Source organism: Eublepharis macularius, chromosome 2 (genome assembly GCF_028583425.1).
Source record: "Eublepharis macularius isolate TG4126 chromosome 2, MPM_Emac_v1.0, whole genome shotgun sequence".
In the NCBI taxonomy this organism is placed as follows: domain Eukaryota; kingdom Metazoa; phylum Chordata; class Lepidosauria; order Squamata; family Eublepharidae; genus Eublepharis; species Eublepharis macularius.
This window is the reverse complement of record NC_072791.1, coordinates 69,018,000-69,035,183: the sequence shown is the minus strand read 5'-3', so window position 1 is coordinate 69,035,183 and position 17,184 is coordinate 69,018,000. Positions and strand designations below refer to the sequence as shown.

Sequence of the window (17,184 nt, the reverse complement as noted above, 5' to 3'; positions counted from 1 at the left end):
TTGTATTTGTTTTATAATTATTGATCTTGAGGCCTTGGGATGAAGTGGGATAAATTTCTAAACTGGGGAATGATCAACTGCTGGCTTGAGAATATTGGACCTGAAGAGAGACTTTCAATGCAATCCTGTGTTGAGTTACTCTAGTCTAAGCCCATTGAAGTCAATGGACTTAGACTGGAGCAACTCTCCATAGGACTGCACTGTTTGTCTGGTCCCTCTTAATTCTGTGGAGAATGTCCTGCTTGTGTCCCAGAACACAAGAGGAGGCTATATGAGGGTAGATGTGCCTTGGCTTCCTCTTACCGCAGCAGCAGCCTCCCTGCCTCAGTCTACTGTGAGGTATGAATGTCCTTAGATGAGGGCAAGAGAATTATGTCTTGGTTGAAGTTAGCAGTGTTTGCTACTTTTAGTGTACCAACTCCTGTGTAGCTGGATGCCCAAGACAACAACTCCCAGAAGTTAAGTAGTTGGCCATCCCTGATTTAAATGGATTTAAATACATTTCCCTCCCTCTCAGAAAATCATTCTTTAGTTCAATCTAATTAGTCAATAGGAAAAACACACCAACAGAAACCTGGTATGATTGGTTGAATTCAAACCTTTCCTTGTTGTTTTGTATCGAAAACTCTTCCCTCATCTCTTCTGTGGATTTAACTGAAGTAAGAATAATGCATTGTAGACAAATATAGGAATATAGATACTTTTTTTCTCTCTCCCACTCTTGTACAGGTCCTACAACTAACTCAGAAATACTGCAAAGAACGTGAGATCCCTTTTCCAGAAATCATCTTGAATAAAGAAGATGAGGACAGCCCTAAAGAGTGTTATATGTTTATTGATGCTGAGAATTCAAGAGCCCCCATTGTCCTTCACTTCCCTCTGGTTAATGACACGTTTTACAAATACAAAGCACCGGGTAATGATAAGTTTAAATTAAATGCCCTGCTTTGAAACAGATCAAGATGAGTAGCTGTGTTAGTTTGCCTGTAGCAGTAGAAAAGAGGAAGAGTCCAGTGGCACCTATAAGTCTAACAAAATTTGTGGTAGGGTATGAGCTTTCATGAGTCAAGAAAGCTCATACCCTACCAAAAATTTTGTTAGTCTTATCGGTGATACTGGACTCTTCCTCTTTTCAACTGCTTTTAAAAGTAATGGAGTATTTCCCAGGCAGAATGGTGGATTTGATGAGTGTTTTGAACTTTAACCAGATTTCGCTGGTGTCATTAGGCTGTTGTTCAAGAAGCAGAAGCTTTCTATTTAGATGGGAAGATGAACTAGGTGTCTTCAAAAGAGCCTATTTTAAGAAGCAGAGCTGGCAGATCTAACTAGAAAATTGCTAGCTTCTTTAAGAACAGGGCTGTACCCTACCAACCAGTTCTATCATACCTGCTGCAGATTTTATATTGCAGTGATTTATATTTAGCTGATGGGAGGACTTAAAGGTATCAGTGTTTACACACTATGAAATGTAAAGCTTTTTTTTGTCACAAGGCTAGATAGAGCACCCAGTATCCATCTATCCATCCATCCTCTTATTTTGCAGAGTAGTATACTTTTGGGGGGGAGGTAATTTTGGGAAGTAACTTGGAAATTATTGATTGCTGAGTTTAAAGCCAAAGAGCTCACTGTTTATTCTTTCTCTCCCCCCACGCCTCCCTGGGGCTGCAGGAAAAGAACGTGAATCAGAAGAAGAGATAGCCTTTGGTGATTTTGCTGTAGAAGGAAAAGATTCATCATATCGAACACTAAACTTCACCTTTGAGCCCTGTGACTTCAATAGATTGGTAGAACTGAATTGCTACAATGTGCTGAATAATAAGGATGCTATTTTGGATGCATTAAATTTGGCTTTAAACAGGCGAAAGTTGAAAAATGATAATAGAAGATAAAGGCTTCCTTGTGTTGCCAGCTTGCTCTCTTCCAGACAGTCACTCATGGGCTGATGAGAGTGCAGAGGGCTCTTTACCATTCCCCAGCACAAAGCCCGCAGCTCAGGAAAACTCCCAAGCCATGGAGTGACTATACCTGGGCTAGAGATATACTTAAAAAGGAAAGAAAGCTGGGAACGAGTACATTGCTGCAGGAGATTTTTATAATACTATAACTATTGGTGGTTATTTCTAAACACTTGAAAAAGCCCCCCACTGAGAGAGGAGAAGTGGCTGTCACGGAGGGCTAAGGCAGGGAAAGTGACGTTTGGATGCTCTGTTGCAATGATAGCTACATGAAGAATCATGGACACTGCAGATACTGTCTTGTAAACCATTCCATTTTGATTCTAGTTAACAGCAATGAATTGATCCCAGAATATATTTGAAAGGACACGTCATGGCAACATTGCTGAATCTAAGCAGGGTTTAGTATGAATCTGGTTAGGGCCTGGATGGGTGACTTCCTAGGAACCCCTCTGTACATGATCTTTGATTCTATGAGTAAAGAAAGAGGAATATAAATGTAATAAACAATAATTGCTAGCTGGAACACATTGAAAAATGATGGTCCCTCTTATTTGTTGTTATTTGTTGTTTTGAGATTTGTATCTTTAAAAAATGCACTGGGAGCAAATCCCTCTTTATCCCTATTATGTATGTAACTTTTCCCACCCTTTGCACATGTTCTTACTCAGGAGACTCTGTAGAGACTATTTGCAAACTTATTTTGTATTTGTTTTTACTTGTGATATTTATAAATTAATGAATGTGAAATCAGTATAATGAATGTAAGATGCTGTTTCTGCTGGATCATGAGGTGCATGCACTACACCTTGAAGGAGCCAATGTTTTCAAGAAGAAACATTCATGCTTTTAAAAAAAGTTCTGAGTTTAGGTGAATGTTGATGAATGAGTAGTGGGGTTTGTTTTCTGAAAAGAAATCACTGTCTGTTGGAATTATCAGGGCAGAAATCTTGACCATAAGAAACTAAAAGTTATGTAGTTTTTCATTGTTTTTAAAATTTTAATTTTGTAAAACAAAAAGTATCAATTTTCAAAATAAATTTTTTTCTAATTTGCCCTTGTATCAAATTCGTATGTGTGAACTACAGTGTTTGATCTGCAGATAGTACAGAAATTGTTTACAAACCATAGTGTCCAGTTTTAAATCAGTGTCTGCAAAGTACTGAGCAAATAATAGTGGAATCAACCAAGAACTCACTAGCAGTAGCACCATAAGCAGACCAAGGCAAATTAAACCTGAATATAGGCTGTTTTCTTCCAGTCAGCAGTTTGAGTTTACAGAAAATGTACTTGTTATGACCCTTTACTTTCTCTTGGGTAGATTTTACCTTTTATCTTTCCCTTAACACCCTCTGGGTAGTTTGCTGCCACCAGGAATATTATATTCCAATATATTTTATTTAAGTTTTCCCTTTGGTAACGTTCCTAAGCGTCAGGCTCCTTCGTGGTTCTATGTGGCCCTGAGGATAGGAATGGGATATAGCAATGACAGCTACTCTGGGATATAACAAAACAAAAATAAACTTTTATTTAGTCAAGAAGGGTATCAGTTTCATAAAAGTAGTTCTCGGTTCTTAAAGTTACTTCATTTACTCTCATTCACACAGATCTCTTCTAAGGCTTCACACACAGTTAGCCTCTTTCTCTAACTCAATATTTGTCTCATAGAAATGGTTAAAACTCCTCAGGCAGCACACAGCTAGCCTCTCTTTCCCTGACTCTCATTCACAGAAATATTAAACCTGCTCAGGCAGCACACAGCTGGCCTCTCTTTCCCAGACTGAGTGTTCTTTCACAAACATGCTCAGTTCAGGTTCCACACAGGTTATATTTCTCTCATAAATACTTCAATATACTCAGGCAGCACACAGCTAGCCTGCTTTCTTCTGACTGAAACTCTTCTCCCTGCCCTGTCAGTCTCAAACTGCATTCACTCCGCCCACACACTCAGTCATCAACCAATCATATCACTCACTCTTCCCTCTCTCTCTCTCACTCCCACGCTTCACCTATCTCACACCAATCATTTAAAGATACATGCATACATTTACTTGAAATCATTACAGTACTGCTTTATCGATTATGAAGAAGTAGGGTTGCCAAGTGGTGGCTGGAGATCTTCCAGAATTACAACTGATCTCCAGGCCATAGAGATTAATTCCCCTGGAGAAAATGGCAACTTTAAAGTGTGGACCCTATACCTGCTGAGGTCCTACCCAAACACCATCTCCAGGCTTTCTAGCATTTACACTAGGCCTGGCCAATCTAGATGTATCATATACCTGCCAATAATTTATTTTTATTTACTTTGCATTTCTATTCCTCCCTCCCCACGAAGGGCTCAGAATAACAGGACTAATGTTGCACATTCTCTTCTGTTTGTGAAGGAAAGGTCTGAAGACTGAACAAACATAGGTTCTGTGGCTCATTTATGCTAGATCCTATCCTCAGACCTTAACTTTCCTAGTTTCAGCCCTACAGACCCTGAAAGCAAATCTCGAACTTGAGTAGGGTTGCCAGGACCCATACCCCAAAAGGGGAGGGGTGCAGATTGTCTCCCCCTGCACCTGTGTACTCCACAGCCCCCCAATGATGTCAGTTAAAACCGGAAGCCATGGCCTCTCAGCAGGCCCAGAACATAGTGTTTTTGCTATGTTTTGGACCAGTTCTTAGAGAACTGGCCACACTGAGACACCATAGCTCTCAGTTTTAACTGGAAGTGATGTCATCATGATCTGTAGAGCTGTTGTACAGTGCACTTGGGAATCTCTTGTCCCCATCTTTTGCCCCCCAGCCTGCTCGCCTGGCCAGCGGGGGTGGGAAAGGAGGGGGAGGCAGGCCAGGAGTAGGTTTGCCATCTATCACCCCTATCTGTTGTCCCCCAGCCTCTCTCATATGTTCAGTGGGGGGGGGGAAGGTATGGAGCGGTGGAGTGTTATAATGTGTGCAAGCAGCCTCTAGGGGATAGTATTCTGCTTTGCATGTTCTCTTCGCCCTTCAGGGCTCCTGTAGCAAATTGGTGGCTGCTGAGGCTTGACTGAGAGGCTGACTAAAATGAGGGCTGAGCCAGAGTGAGAGCTGAATAAAAACCTGTTCATTGTATATAAAGCTGCCATGTTCAAGGTGCAACATACGGCAACATATGGAAATGAGGATAAACTGAAGCCCCATCGTGGCAAACGACCAGCCTCAAAAGAGAGTGTTTATTTTTGGGTTGATGTTGAAGTAATTCCTCAAGATATGAGAAAATGGCTGTCACTGTGGAGACTCTGTCACATTTTGATCCTAGATCCAGAGGAGTTAGCCATGTTAGTCTGTAATAGCAAAATCGAAAAGAGTCCAGTAGCACCTTTAAGACTAACCAACTTTGCTGTAGCATGAGCTTTCGAGAATCACAGTTCTCTTCGTCAGACCCTCCACGCATCTGACGAAGAGAACTGTGATTCTTGAAAGCTTATGCTACAGTAAAGTTGGTTAGTCTTAAAGGTGCTACTGGACTCTTTTACATTTTGATCCATGTCAACAGACTTGGGAGGAATACTGTGAAATTATTGCAAATGATGTAACAAATGAGGCTAAAAAGCAAGTGATTCTGCTCAGCGTGTGGGACCTTCCACTTATAGTTTAATGAAAAATCTATCACTATCTGAAAAACCCAGTGGAAAACTTTTGGAGAGTTAGTAGTTGAAGAACCACTTTAATCCTGTTCCTAGTGAGATATTGGAGCATTTTAAATTTAATTCATGATCCAGAAAGTCTGAGGAGTCCATACAGGAGTTTGTGAATGAATGGAGGAAGCTCTCTCAAAACTGCAATTATGTTGCCACGCTGACACAGATGTTAAGGAATCAGTTAGTCTGTGGAGTAAATGATGAAAAAATCCAGAGGTGGCTACTGTCTGAATCCACCTTGACCTTTGATTCAACATTGACATTGGCCCTGACTATGGAATTTGTGATTAAAAATGTACAGGACTTGCAGGCACCAACCCTATACCAGGAGGAGAAGGATCCCATGCCAGGAATCACTGAATGTGTTTTGAAAGTTGTCAAAGAACCAGAAAAGAGAAAGAAAGGTCAGGGCAGCTGTTATCATTGTGCTGGATTCCATGCCTCCACACCCTGTAGATTTAAAAATGCAAAATGTTACAATTGTGGTCTAATTGGCCACATTAAAAGAGTCTGCAGATCTGTGATATAAGTAATGTGAAACATCAATCCTTAACTCATAGGATGCATGCAGTAGAAGATGAAAGTTCTGTAAGTATGGCTACGAATGTAACCTATACCATTTACAATCGGACTGGAACAAATATTCCTAAGGTGGACTCTATTTGCATTACATTGGATGGAAACAACAAGAAGGTATCCTTTGAACTAAATACAGGTTGCAGTGTAATTCTTATGAGTCAAATCTCATTTTGAGGCATTATGGCAGAAGGGAGATGCACCCTTATTGCAGCCTAGTACAATTAAATTCAGAATATATACAGGAGAAGCATAGAAGTTACTAGGTGATGTTGAGGTCACTGTGTCCTATAAAGGTTAAGTAAAACGGTTACCACTAGTAGTGGTTTCAGGCAGTGGTCCCAACTTTCTAGGAAGAAGATAGCAGATTTGTGTTTAAGCTTTGATGAACAGTTTCAGGGTTTCAACTTGGAGAAGATTTTTCTTTGAAGATGTTTTATCTATGCACCAAGACATTTCCCTAGAAAAATTAGGTGCTATGAAAGGCATGGTGGCAAGAATATATATAAAACCAAACAGTACACCTTGTTATTTTAAACCTAGATCAGTTCCTTTTGCAATGAGACAAAAACCAGAAATAGAAGTGGAAAGGTTATTAAAAACAGGTATTATAGAGCCTGTAAATTTTTCAAAGCTGTAAATGTGAATATTTACAAAATTTGGCAGAAGTTTTAAACAGTGAAGGGGGCAGGATTGTACCTTAAGAGAAGCAAGTTTTCCTTTTTGAATCCCGAGGTGATTTATTTAGGATATAAAGTGGATGTTCAAGGGCTATACCCTTTGATGAACAAAATCCAAGCAATTTGGAATATTCCCAGACGAAAGAATGTAAGCAAAAAGCTTACTTAAGATTTCTTAATTATTATGGTACATTTTTACCTAATTTTTCAATGCTTCTCTGGCCTCTTTACACATTGCGTAAGAAATGAGTCACATGGCACTGGGGACCATCTCAAGAACAGAAGCTTGAGAAATCAAAACACCTCCTGCAAACTTCAGGTGTACTGTTCCATTATCAACTGGATAAAGACTTAGTTTTTACATGTGACCCTTCACTTTACAGAAATAGGGCAGTTCTGGCTCATTTGATGGAGGATGGGTCTGAGAAACCCATAGGATTTGTGTCACAAACTTTGCTCCCTGCTGAAGACAATTATTCACAACTCAGTTGGAAAGGATTAGCTGTTATGTTTGGAGTTCAAATATTCCATAAATATATTTATGGGTGAAATTTTAGAAGTTACATAGACAACAAACCTCTGATATCCTTATTTAATGAGATAAAAGCAGTATCACAGATGGCTTGGCCGAGGATCCAGAGATGGGCTGTCACTTGGCAAGCCTATGGGTATAATATTGTGAATAGAGCTGGAAAAGAACTGGACTGTGCAGATGCTTTGAGCTGCTTACCATTACCTGAAGAGCCTACAGCTGTAAACAATGACAATTGTGTCTTACTCATATATTGTCTTGCCTCTCCATCAGTGACAGCCAGACAGATAAAGGTATGGATTGATAACAGATCCCATATTAGCCAAAGTCAGGGAATTTATATTGAGGGGACGGACACATATTTTGAAAGAAAACAAACTTCTGTTATTCTACCAACATTGATATGAATTAAATGTCTATAATGGACGTGTATTATGAAGTGCCCATGTAGTAATTCCAAAACAGAAATGGGAGACCATATTACAAGATCTTTACCAGACTCACTCTGGAATCACGAGATGGAAGGTTTAGCTAGAAGTTACCTGTGGTGGCTGGGAATGGATAAAAAAATTAAACATATAGTACAGGTGTGTGAATTATGCCAAGAAAGCTGCAAAATGCCTACTGTGACTCCCCTCCATTCTTGGGAGTGGCCAGATCAACCTTGGAGATGACTACATATAGACTGTGCTGGTCCATTTATGGTAAGATGTTCCTTGTATTGGTGGAAGCACATTTTAAATGGGTGGAGATTTATCCTATGTCTGTGTCAACTAATGAACCTACCATTGAGAAGTTAAGGATGTGTTTCAGTATACATGGACTGCCTGAAATGCTTGTGATGGATAACACAAGTTCCTTTACTAGTCAACAATTCAAAAGATTTATGGAACAAAATGGCATTCAGCATGTCACATCTGCATCATATCACCCCAGCATCAAATGATCTAGCAGAATGTGCAGTGCAGTCTTTTAAGGAACGCATTTCCAGAAAGTCTCAATATGAAACTTGCTCATTATTTGTTTAATTATAGGATCACACTGCATTCTATTACAAGTCAAATTCCAGCTGAAATGTTGATGGGATGGTAATTGAGGTCCAGGTGTGATTTGTCACACTCATACCTAACAGGACGTAGGCATCACAACAACAACAGAAACAGCAACATGACAGGTGAGCGAGGGGACTTTTTTCTTTTAGGAGATGCAGTTAATGTTAAAAACTTTGACTGGGATCCATTGTGGATACCTGCTACAGTAAAAACAGTGACAGGCCCAGTGTCCTATTCTGTTACCTTACAGGAAGGATGGATTGTGTGAAGACATGAAGACATGATCAATTGAGGGAGGGACTTGGCCGATTCCAGATGGCCAGAAATTGCGTTTTTTCTGAGGAAATAATCGCTTACCGGCCACGCGTTTACTTTCGTCTCCATCCGCTTTGTCTTGCAGCGTGCCATGCCGTCCCGCTTCCGGATGTTCGCACGGCCAACTGAGGTACCCGGAATTGGTTGTTTCCTCCCCGTCACAGTTGACGTCGGGGGCCTTCATTGGTTCGCTTTTTGGTTTTTTTTAAAAAAATTTTTTTTACGTGTTTTGCGCAAATGCGCAAATGTGCAGGTATGCGAATATGCAGCATTGACTTTTGTGCACTTTTGTGCATTTGTGCATTTGTGCACATTTGCGCAGTTCGATGTGCGCAAACATGCGACTGCGCAAGTGGCGCCCGGTTTTAAAAAAAAATTAAGGGAATATTGTTGCCGGCTGGCAAAGGAAGGAGGGAAAGGGGAGGGTCTCTCCGCGGCGACAAAGCGTCCAGAAGTGTGCAAACCCGCAATATCGCGTTCACACCGTCTGCTTATAGAGCGCAACTGAGCGCCATGGACCGCAGGTAAGCCGGGACGGGAAATTGTGGGTTTTTACGAGTGAGGTCGCTGAAAAAGCGAAAGCACTCGCTCTATTTGTGCCTGTCTGGAATCGGCCCTTGTCTTGCCCTCAACTGTCCTGAACATTGTATCCAAGCAGCAAGCCATGAGTCCAAACTATCTGGTGTCTCTTTCAGATTTAGAAGGTCCGAGTAGACATCTCTTTGGGAGCCTGACAACTAATGCTGAGAATTTGGACAAAACTTTATCTCCTCTTGTGCAGAACGAGGAGGACCCTGATCATTCTGTGTCTCCCACAATTGCAGACCCATTGGGAACACTATCACCTGTTCAGAGGCCAATGCGATGTTCTATACGTCAGGGAGTTGGTTCTACATATTTAAGGGATTATGTTATATAAAGTTCTTCATGTTCTTCATAGTATTGTTGTTAGGATATTCTGGTTTGTAAGTTCAGTAAAAACTTACATGGGAGGATGTTGTAATGTGTACAAGCAGCCTCTAGGGAACAGCTTTCTGCTTTTGTGTATTCTTCAGTTTTCTATTTTGAGTGTTCTTCAGTCTTGGTCCTTCAGGGCTCATGTAGCAAGCTGAGGCTTGACTGAGAGGCTGACTAAAATGCAGGCTGATCCAGAATGAGAGCCGAATAAAAACTTGTTTATTGTAAATAAAGCTGGTGTGTCATGGTGTTCAAGATACAACAGGGAGAAGTGTGTGCACACACTCCCCCGTCACTCTGGCAACAGAGCAATCCCAGTTGATGCTGAAACAGAGCTGAGTGAAAACTGCCTCCAAAGGGGGCAGTTTGCACACACTGTGTGTATACACTGTGACTCTTTCCTTTGTTGTGTTGGAAAATGAGCACGACAGAGGAGCTTACAGCGACTCCTCTCTCCTCCGTCTTGCTCATTTTCCAACATGACAAAGGAAGGAATCACGGTGCATGTGTGTTGAAGATGAGCTGAGTGACAACTGCCTCCAAAGTGGAAGTTTTCACTCAGTTCCGTTTCAGCGTGCACCAGAATACTTCTGTCACATCATTTTCTGGTGCGATGGGGGAGCACAGAAGTATGTGCCTGCTATGCATGTGCATGGAAACTTAGTACCCCACTGTCCCCTGCCCACCAGCCCCTGCACTCTCCTGCTTGGGCCCCTTGGTTCCCTGGCAATCCTAGCCAGGAGCGACTGGAGTACGCAACAAAATGTCATGCACACTCTGGGGGTCCTGATGATGCACTTCCAGTTGAAAAATGGAAGCTATGATGTCTTGTCAGGGCCAAATTGATCCACACGGAGACCCTGCAGTTTCTGGTTTTCAATTGGAAGTGACTTCCTCAGGGCCTCTGGAGTATGAGTTAGGAAGAATTGGGGACCCCCCTGCCTAGTGACCCCTGATCACCCACTTTGATGGTAAGGGGAACTGGCAACCCTGATGCTAAGGTTCCTTACCTCCCCAAGCCCTGTTCTCCCCCAGCTCTTCTCAGGAATTTCCCAACCCAGACTTGGCAATTTGGTCCCACCTTGAAGTGAAGTCTTGGGGATATAATTGTAATGAATTGCCAGCTTTAGCTAATCAACATATGCTGAGGTGCTATTAGATCACTCAAACTGAGATCTTAAGGGAAGTTAAAAGCCTTTGATGGCTGGCTCAATCAAATGGATCTCCTGAAAGGTCTGAGTGTGTTATAGGGTTGCCAGGTCCCCTAACCCTCCTGGCAGGAGGTGGGGAGACCTGGCTTGCACTTCCTCCTAGCACGTGCGGTCCCACGGTACCATCACTTCCAGAGTGCTCCCAGGGTGCTCATTCCTGTGCCTTCCTCCTCTGCTGGCCAGGTGAGTGGAGGCGGGGGGTGGAGAGCAAAAGCAGGGGATCCCCTGCCCCCACTGGAGGAATGAAACCCCTAGTTTGTTATCTTGATCCCCTCTCCCAGAATTTCTGTGGGGTAATATTTTCACCTCACATGACTAAAATAAAGAGAATACCTACAAGACAATTCATCTTGCTTTAAAAGGTTTATGCAGTATAGATTTTTTATTTCTAGTATTACCCCCTGCCCCAATTTTATTAATTATATATCATTATCAATATACATACATCATGATCCTGAGCTTGAGATTAGGAAACGCTTGCATGCTCTCATCCCCCATGTGACATAATCACATGGAACATGGAGGCATGTGTACCCATTTGCCTGGGATCCCTGCTTCCCGGGATGCCTGCTGGTTATGGGTAATTGCCAGGTGGCTTGCCTCTTCCTGCCAATTGTCAGCAATAGCTAGGCAGAAGGCAAACTGCCTCCATCAGTGGGAACCTAGCAACTCTACCCCTAATGGGTGAGTATGACTTACTGTGATCAGATAGTGAAATAGAGTAGGAACTAAAAAAGGCTGGTCAATGATCCCCTCCACCACTCAGCTGGCTGGTGGGGAAAAAAATGGGGACGGGGTGGGGAGTTCTGGGTGATGCAACATCACTTTCTGTATGTCTGGAAGTGATATCACATTGCTGAGTGCTGATATTTAGGAAAAGAAAATAGGCTTTTTTGCCAAATACCAAAGCAGTTCCAATGTGATGACATCATCATCAGACATGACATCCTTATGTCACTGGAGCAAGTATGTGCATTCAAAGATAAGAATCTCTCCCACTGCTCACCGTTTCCCTCCACCTCCTGCCAGTTGCTAAAGGCAACTGGGCAACCTTGCAGGGAGATTTTTTATTTTCTGTCCAGCTTCTTTCTTTTTGTATTTTTCCCTGTATAGTTGTCATGCCTCTGTATTGATTCTACCCCATTTTCATTACTTTCCTTTTGTTTACTTACTTACTATAGTATTTATTTAATAAATACTATATTTATACTATCCTATCCTATGTAAATACTTTTTTACTTACTGGCTAAACTGTGGAATATGGATTTAATGAGATTTTACATACCATTTCTGTGCCTTTCAGTATTATACTTTCAGTATTATCACTTTTACTATGATCAGGAGCTATTGTAGTATTTGTAACGCAACTTGCAAGAAAATGAAACTTGAAACAAAGGACCGAAGAAGAATGTATGTTAAACATGTTAATCACTGTGAGAACTGAGAATTAACAGTACAATGCTTGCTATATGATAGAGATGCACCTGTCACACACACATCTGCTGTATGATTTTAATACAGAAAGCTCTTTGTAAGAACTGTCTATGCAAAATGTAGAAATAGGAGCTTGTAGAAAAAGATAGAAACAATGTTGCTGAAAGAAGGAAGAATTTAGCTGTAAGCAAGTTAGAGCAGAGGAACTGTCCAAGGTTAACAGAACATACCAGAGAGGGAGAGATTGCCCTCCTCCCACGGAACTCGGAGGAAGTATCTCTGAAACCAAGCCCCCCCAAGGTTGCTGAAAGCGACGTTAGGGCACCAGTGGCTAGATTGCAAAATGTTACAAAGGAGTGGGCATGAATGGAAGAGTCTATACCAGAGATGTGTGGGAAAGGGAGTAAAATGTACCATCCTAGAAATATGCCAAGGACAGATGAGATAAGAAATTGCAAATTTGCAATTTCTTGGAATACTGGTGTTTCAAGTTGTTTCTTCCAATCAGAATACCCCTGAACATTTGTGTCATGATAGGTGGTCCCCCCCTTCTGTGCCAATACGGGACCCCTGTATTCTGCGAGCCAATAAGACAACAGATATTATAATTAACCAAAAGGTATTTATTGCTTTGCACTGCTATTGTAGCTCTGATGAGCGCTGAACACGAGGAGACCTTTTCTCTTCATGTAAAAAGTCTTTCATCCATTGTTTAATAAACAATCATTTATTGCTTCAATCTACAGGACTCCGTGGGGTGCATCTCTTATTGTGATTGGTGAGAGGGACACCCAAGACACAAGTTTGTGCTTAACAAAACCGTTGCGGACTCAGTTAAGAGCCTAGGCATTACACTGAATCCAGCGCTACTGCTAGAAAAGCAAGTTAAGGCAACTGCAAAAAATTTCTTTCTACAAACTCAGTCTAGCCTGGAAGATGGCCTCTGATCTCAACATGGCTGATCTGGTCACTTGGATTCGAGACTTGACTACTGTAATGCATGTATATAGGTCTTCTCTCTAAGTTAATTTGGAGACTCCAGTGGGTGCAGAATGCTGCAGCTCAATTATTATTGGGACCTAGGAGGAGTACGAGTATTAGTCCCATTCTGCAGTCACTCAATCGGCCACCTATCAGTTATTGGGCTCAGTTCAATGTACTGGCTGTCACAGCACAAGCTCTTCCATATATATGGGACCACCTCTCTCCCTATGTTCCACCACAGAAGCTTCACTCATCTGAACAGGCCTTCTGCAGGTGCCACCTTGCACACAGGCAAAATCAACAGCTGTCTGTTCTTGCTCATTCTATGTGGTAACACCTCCCCCCACCCCGTCCTTTACCGAATGGCCTGCCTGAGGAAGCTAGTAAAACTCTCACTCCCCTGGCTTTCTGCAAGCTATGCAAAATTTGATTATTCAAGAGGGCTTCTGTAAGGAAAGAGATGCATCAGTAAAGAGACAGGGACTATAGAATTTACTACTATGATCTTACTGGGTAGTTTCTACGTTTTTTAATATGACAGTCTTAGATTTGCTTATGCTCTTTCCGTATTTTTTCAGCTCTGTGTTGAAGTTCTGCTGTTTAGGACATTTATCCTATTACATTGTTTACTGAAATGTCTTTGAATCTGACTGTACTGACTCACACTGTGTAATCTGCCTTGAGTCTCAGTGAGAAAGACGGACTATAAATGACGTAAACAAATACATATAGTATTTGTTTAATAAAAAATTTCTTGTTCATTCTGCCTGGGATCTTCATTGGGTTGCCAGGTTCTACCTGTCAACTGGAGGGGGGAATTACTGGGTCAATGGGGGCTCACTAGCAAATTCATTATGTGGCTGGTGACTGTTACCCAAAGAGCAGGTCTCCTTGTGAGCAGGAGAAATTAGCAACAAGGAGAAGCTTGTGAGAGGGGGGTAATTGGGATCTTTCGCACCAAGGTAGATGAGGATCCCTTCCTCTGGAGAACCCTTTCAATAAGCAGGCAGATGGTCAATCAAAAAGGGGTTTTCATTTAAAATATTACAGTTCAACTGCACACAAAACACACAACACACACACACACACACAGCTAACTAGAAAAAACAGGGAGGAAAGTTGGAGAGAGTTGCAGAGTTGGTTTTTATAATTACTAGGTCCAGAAGACTGGGGGTGTCTGAGGGAGAGCAGCTTCAGTGACCAGTACTTCATGGCAAGAGGGAGAAGGGCTCAGACATGCCATCTGAGGATGTGTGGAAGGTCCAGAACACACACACACACACTGAGGACATGGCAGGACAGTCAGATACACTGTGAAACATGCCCTGAGGCAGAACTGAGAGTCTCTGCCCTAAGACAATGCCTTAATGGTTCTTCCTGCGGTGGGACAAAGGACTGGGAAAGTGTCTCCAGGGTGAGACAATGAACTATGAAGGTTTGATTTGGTCTTCCTGAGAGGAACTATAGGTGTAAAATGATTGTTTGATGACCCATGATGGTTAGATGGGTGAAGTTATAATAGGAAAGTGGGTAAAGGGTAGAATTGGCAGGGTGTGTGAATGGATTCATTTAAGTACTTCAGGAGACCTCCATAGTTCTATGGTTATGCACAAACTCTGGGGTGTGGGGCTAAGTTAGTCTTACTTCACTTCTCACATTCCAGTACTTTTCAATTTCCTGCCTAGCCAGGCAGCTTGTATGACAACTTACAGTTACTTTCCTGGTGCCCAGCAATGTTCAGGGCAGCCACAGGAAGTGATGCCAATACACTGGGATGCTGCAGATCCCGCCCCCCCCCCCATTTCCCAGCATGTTTTCCCTGCTGGCCAGCTGAGTAGTGGTGGGAAGCACCTGCTGTCAGTGGGGGCTTGGTAAGACTGGTTCTCCATGACTTAAATTAAGTCATACATCAGGGCACTTCCAGACTAAAGAGGGAATTGACTGGAGGGGGGCAAGGAGGGTGCTCTGGGCTATCTCTACTAAAGCCCTGGTACCAGAGTAGTGGCAACCAAGACTCTTTCCTGCTGTAAGGCTGAAGGGGATATGAGGAAATGGTGTTTGGGGAGGGAGAGATCACTGGAAGGGATGTCCCTTCTGTGGTGAACCTGCTCTGCCCTGTATCATTTCATGAGAACATAAAACTGCAAAATACAAGCAACAGACCGGTCTGTGGCCTTTAGTGTTTAGAACAGGTGTAACAAAGTTTGATTGAGAGAAATGTAGTTGCAGATTCTCATGCTTTGTATCACTATGGAAGCAATGAAGCATCGTTGGAATATTGTTTTCTTTCTGAAGTTCATTTGGGTTATTATTTATGCCATTTGTTCATTAAAGTACCCTTTCAGCCCTATAATGAACATTTCAGTGTTGACCTTCGAATGATGGCCTTTAGAATGCTGCCTTTACTGGAAGTTCTGTTAGAATCCTGTGACAAAAGCCTCTTTGTTTCAGTTAGAAGCTCTGGATCACCATAGCAGTCAGTAAGGACTATAGCTCTTTACTGAGGTCTAAGTCAAGGTTATCATAGATTTGTTGTTGTTATTTATTAATGGGATACAAATTGAAACATTACTTTAACCATGGTTGTGGATTTTCAGTCTAATGTTTGGTTTATGAGTCCTACAGAACTGCAGTATAACTGTAGCAGAAGAGTTCAAATTATTGAAATCTGACTACTAAAAAAAGATATAAATAATCAGAAGGGATTCTTTTCATGTATCTAAATACTGTCTCTGAAAAATTTCCTGCAGATAACGTTTCTGTACTAGGGGGACGGGGGGAGGGTTGCAAAACCTCATGAGGAAGGGGAAATCCTATTGTTCCTTCTTCTGCCCTCCCATTACCTTGTGCTGTGTGAACCCAGTTGATTGGTGGTGCAGCTTGGAGGGCAGTCAGTTTACTGATCCATATTGGTGAAATGTGGGTACTGCAAAATACAAGAAATACAGCATAAATCTGCAAGGTATACAGCTATCAACAATTTCAATTTGTGTGTGTGTATGTGTTTTCTTAGATGCATTGTTGGGCTTATTTATGGTGGAAATAAGTTTGACTTATTTAGGCACATTTGCCTAAATAAAAGGCTGTATTGTAATCTGTTTTCCTTTGTTTAAAACATTGTGGATGAATAAGTAAATAAAGTTCTTGAATAGGCCAGTCTTAATTCTGTTTACATGTGAGCGATAGGACTTGCTATTCAGGATTGTCTTGAAAAGAAGTGTGAACTTGTTTGGTTTTAATGCCTGAGAAAAGGATAGGCACATCTTAATGTATACATAATTTAAATACCACAACAACACACACCAGACAGGAAATTCATACCTAAAGATAGTTCTCCACCCATATTTACACCCACAGCTATTAATTTCTGCAGCAAAAATATGGGCAAAGTCCTCTGAGGTAGACAATACTTGCACTGTAGCAGAGCACTAGAAAGAAAACAAGGATGGTAAGATCTTAGAGGAATTAATATACATACACTATGTGTATAACTTCCATACAGAAAGTATTGCACTGATGTTCAGCTCTAAATTTGTCTCTAGTAACTACCAAGCACTGAAGTAAAAAATACTATAACTTCCCTTTCCCCCAATTACATAGCATTACATCAATACAATATGCATTTCCTATTTCAGAAACTCACTACTATTATTGCTCTGTAGGTCATTTTTCATCACCTTGCTGAATTTAAGATTAATAATGGAGAGCTGGAATGAAAAGAGTGCACAAAATACTTAACTAATAATTGGCCAGTGGTGACAAGAGCCTCTTTGGCTTTGTTGTGTTCCTGCAGGCTTGGTGCGTTCCTTGACTCAGT

The 17,184-nt window shown here is 41.6% G+C and overlaps 2 protein-coding genes across 2 annotated transcripts in view; both read left to right on the top strand.

Annotated features, from left to right (window-relative positions):
* Positions 1-3,010, top strand: part of LOC129324122 (cytosolic phospholipase A2 zeta-like) — a 46,268-nt gene extending 43,258 nt beyond the window's left edge. The window contains exons 19-20 of the mRNA XM_054971132.1: positions 730-916; positions 1,669-3,010. Of these exons, the coding sequence (XP_054827107.1) occupies positions 730-916; positions 1,669-1,889 (408 nt within the window). The 3' untranslated portion in view covers positions 1,890-3,010. The remainder of the gene's footprint in view (positions 1-729; positions 917-1,668) is intronic.
* A 3,177-nt stretch (positions 3,011-6,187) lies between these two features.
* The window catches only part of LOC129323406 (cytosolic phospholipase A2 zeta-like), a 50,280-nt gene continuing 39,283 nt past the window's right edge, over positions 6,188-17,184 (top strand). The window contains exon 1 of the mRNA XM_054969938.1: positions 6,188-6,319. Within this exon, the coding sequence (XP_054825913.1) occupies positions 6,188-6,319 (132 nt within the window). The remainder of the gene's footprint in view (positions 6,320-17,184) is intronic.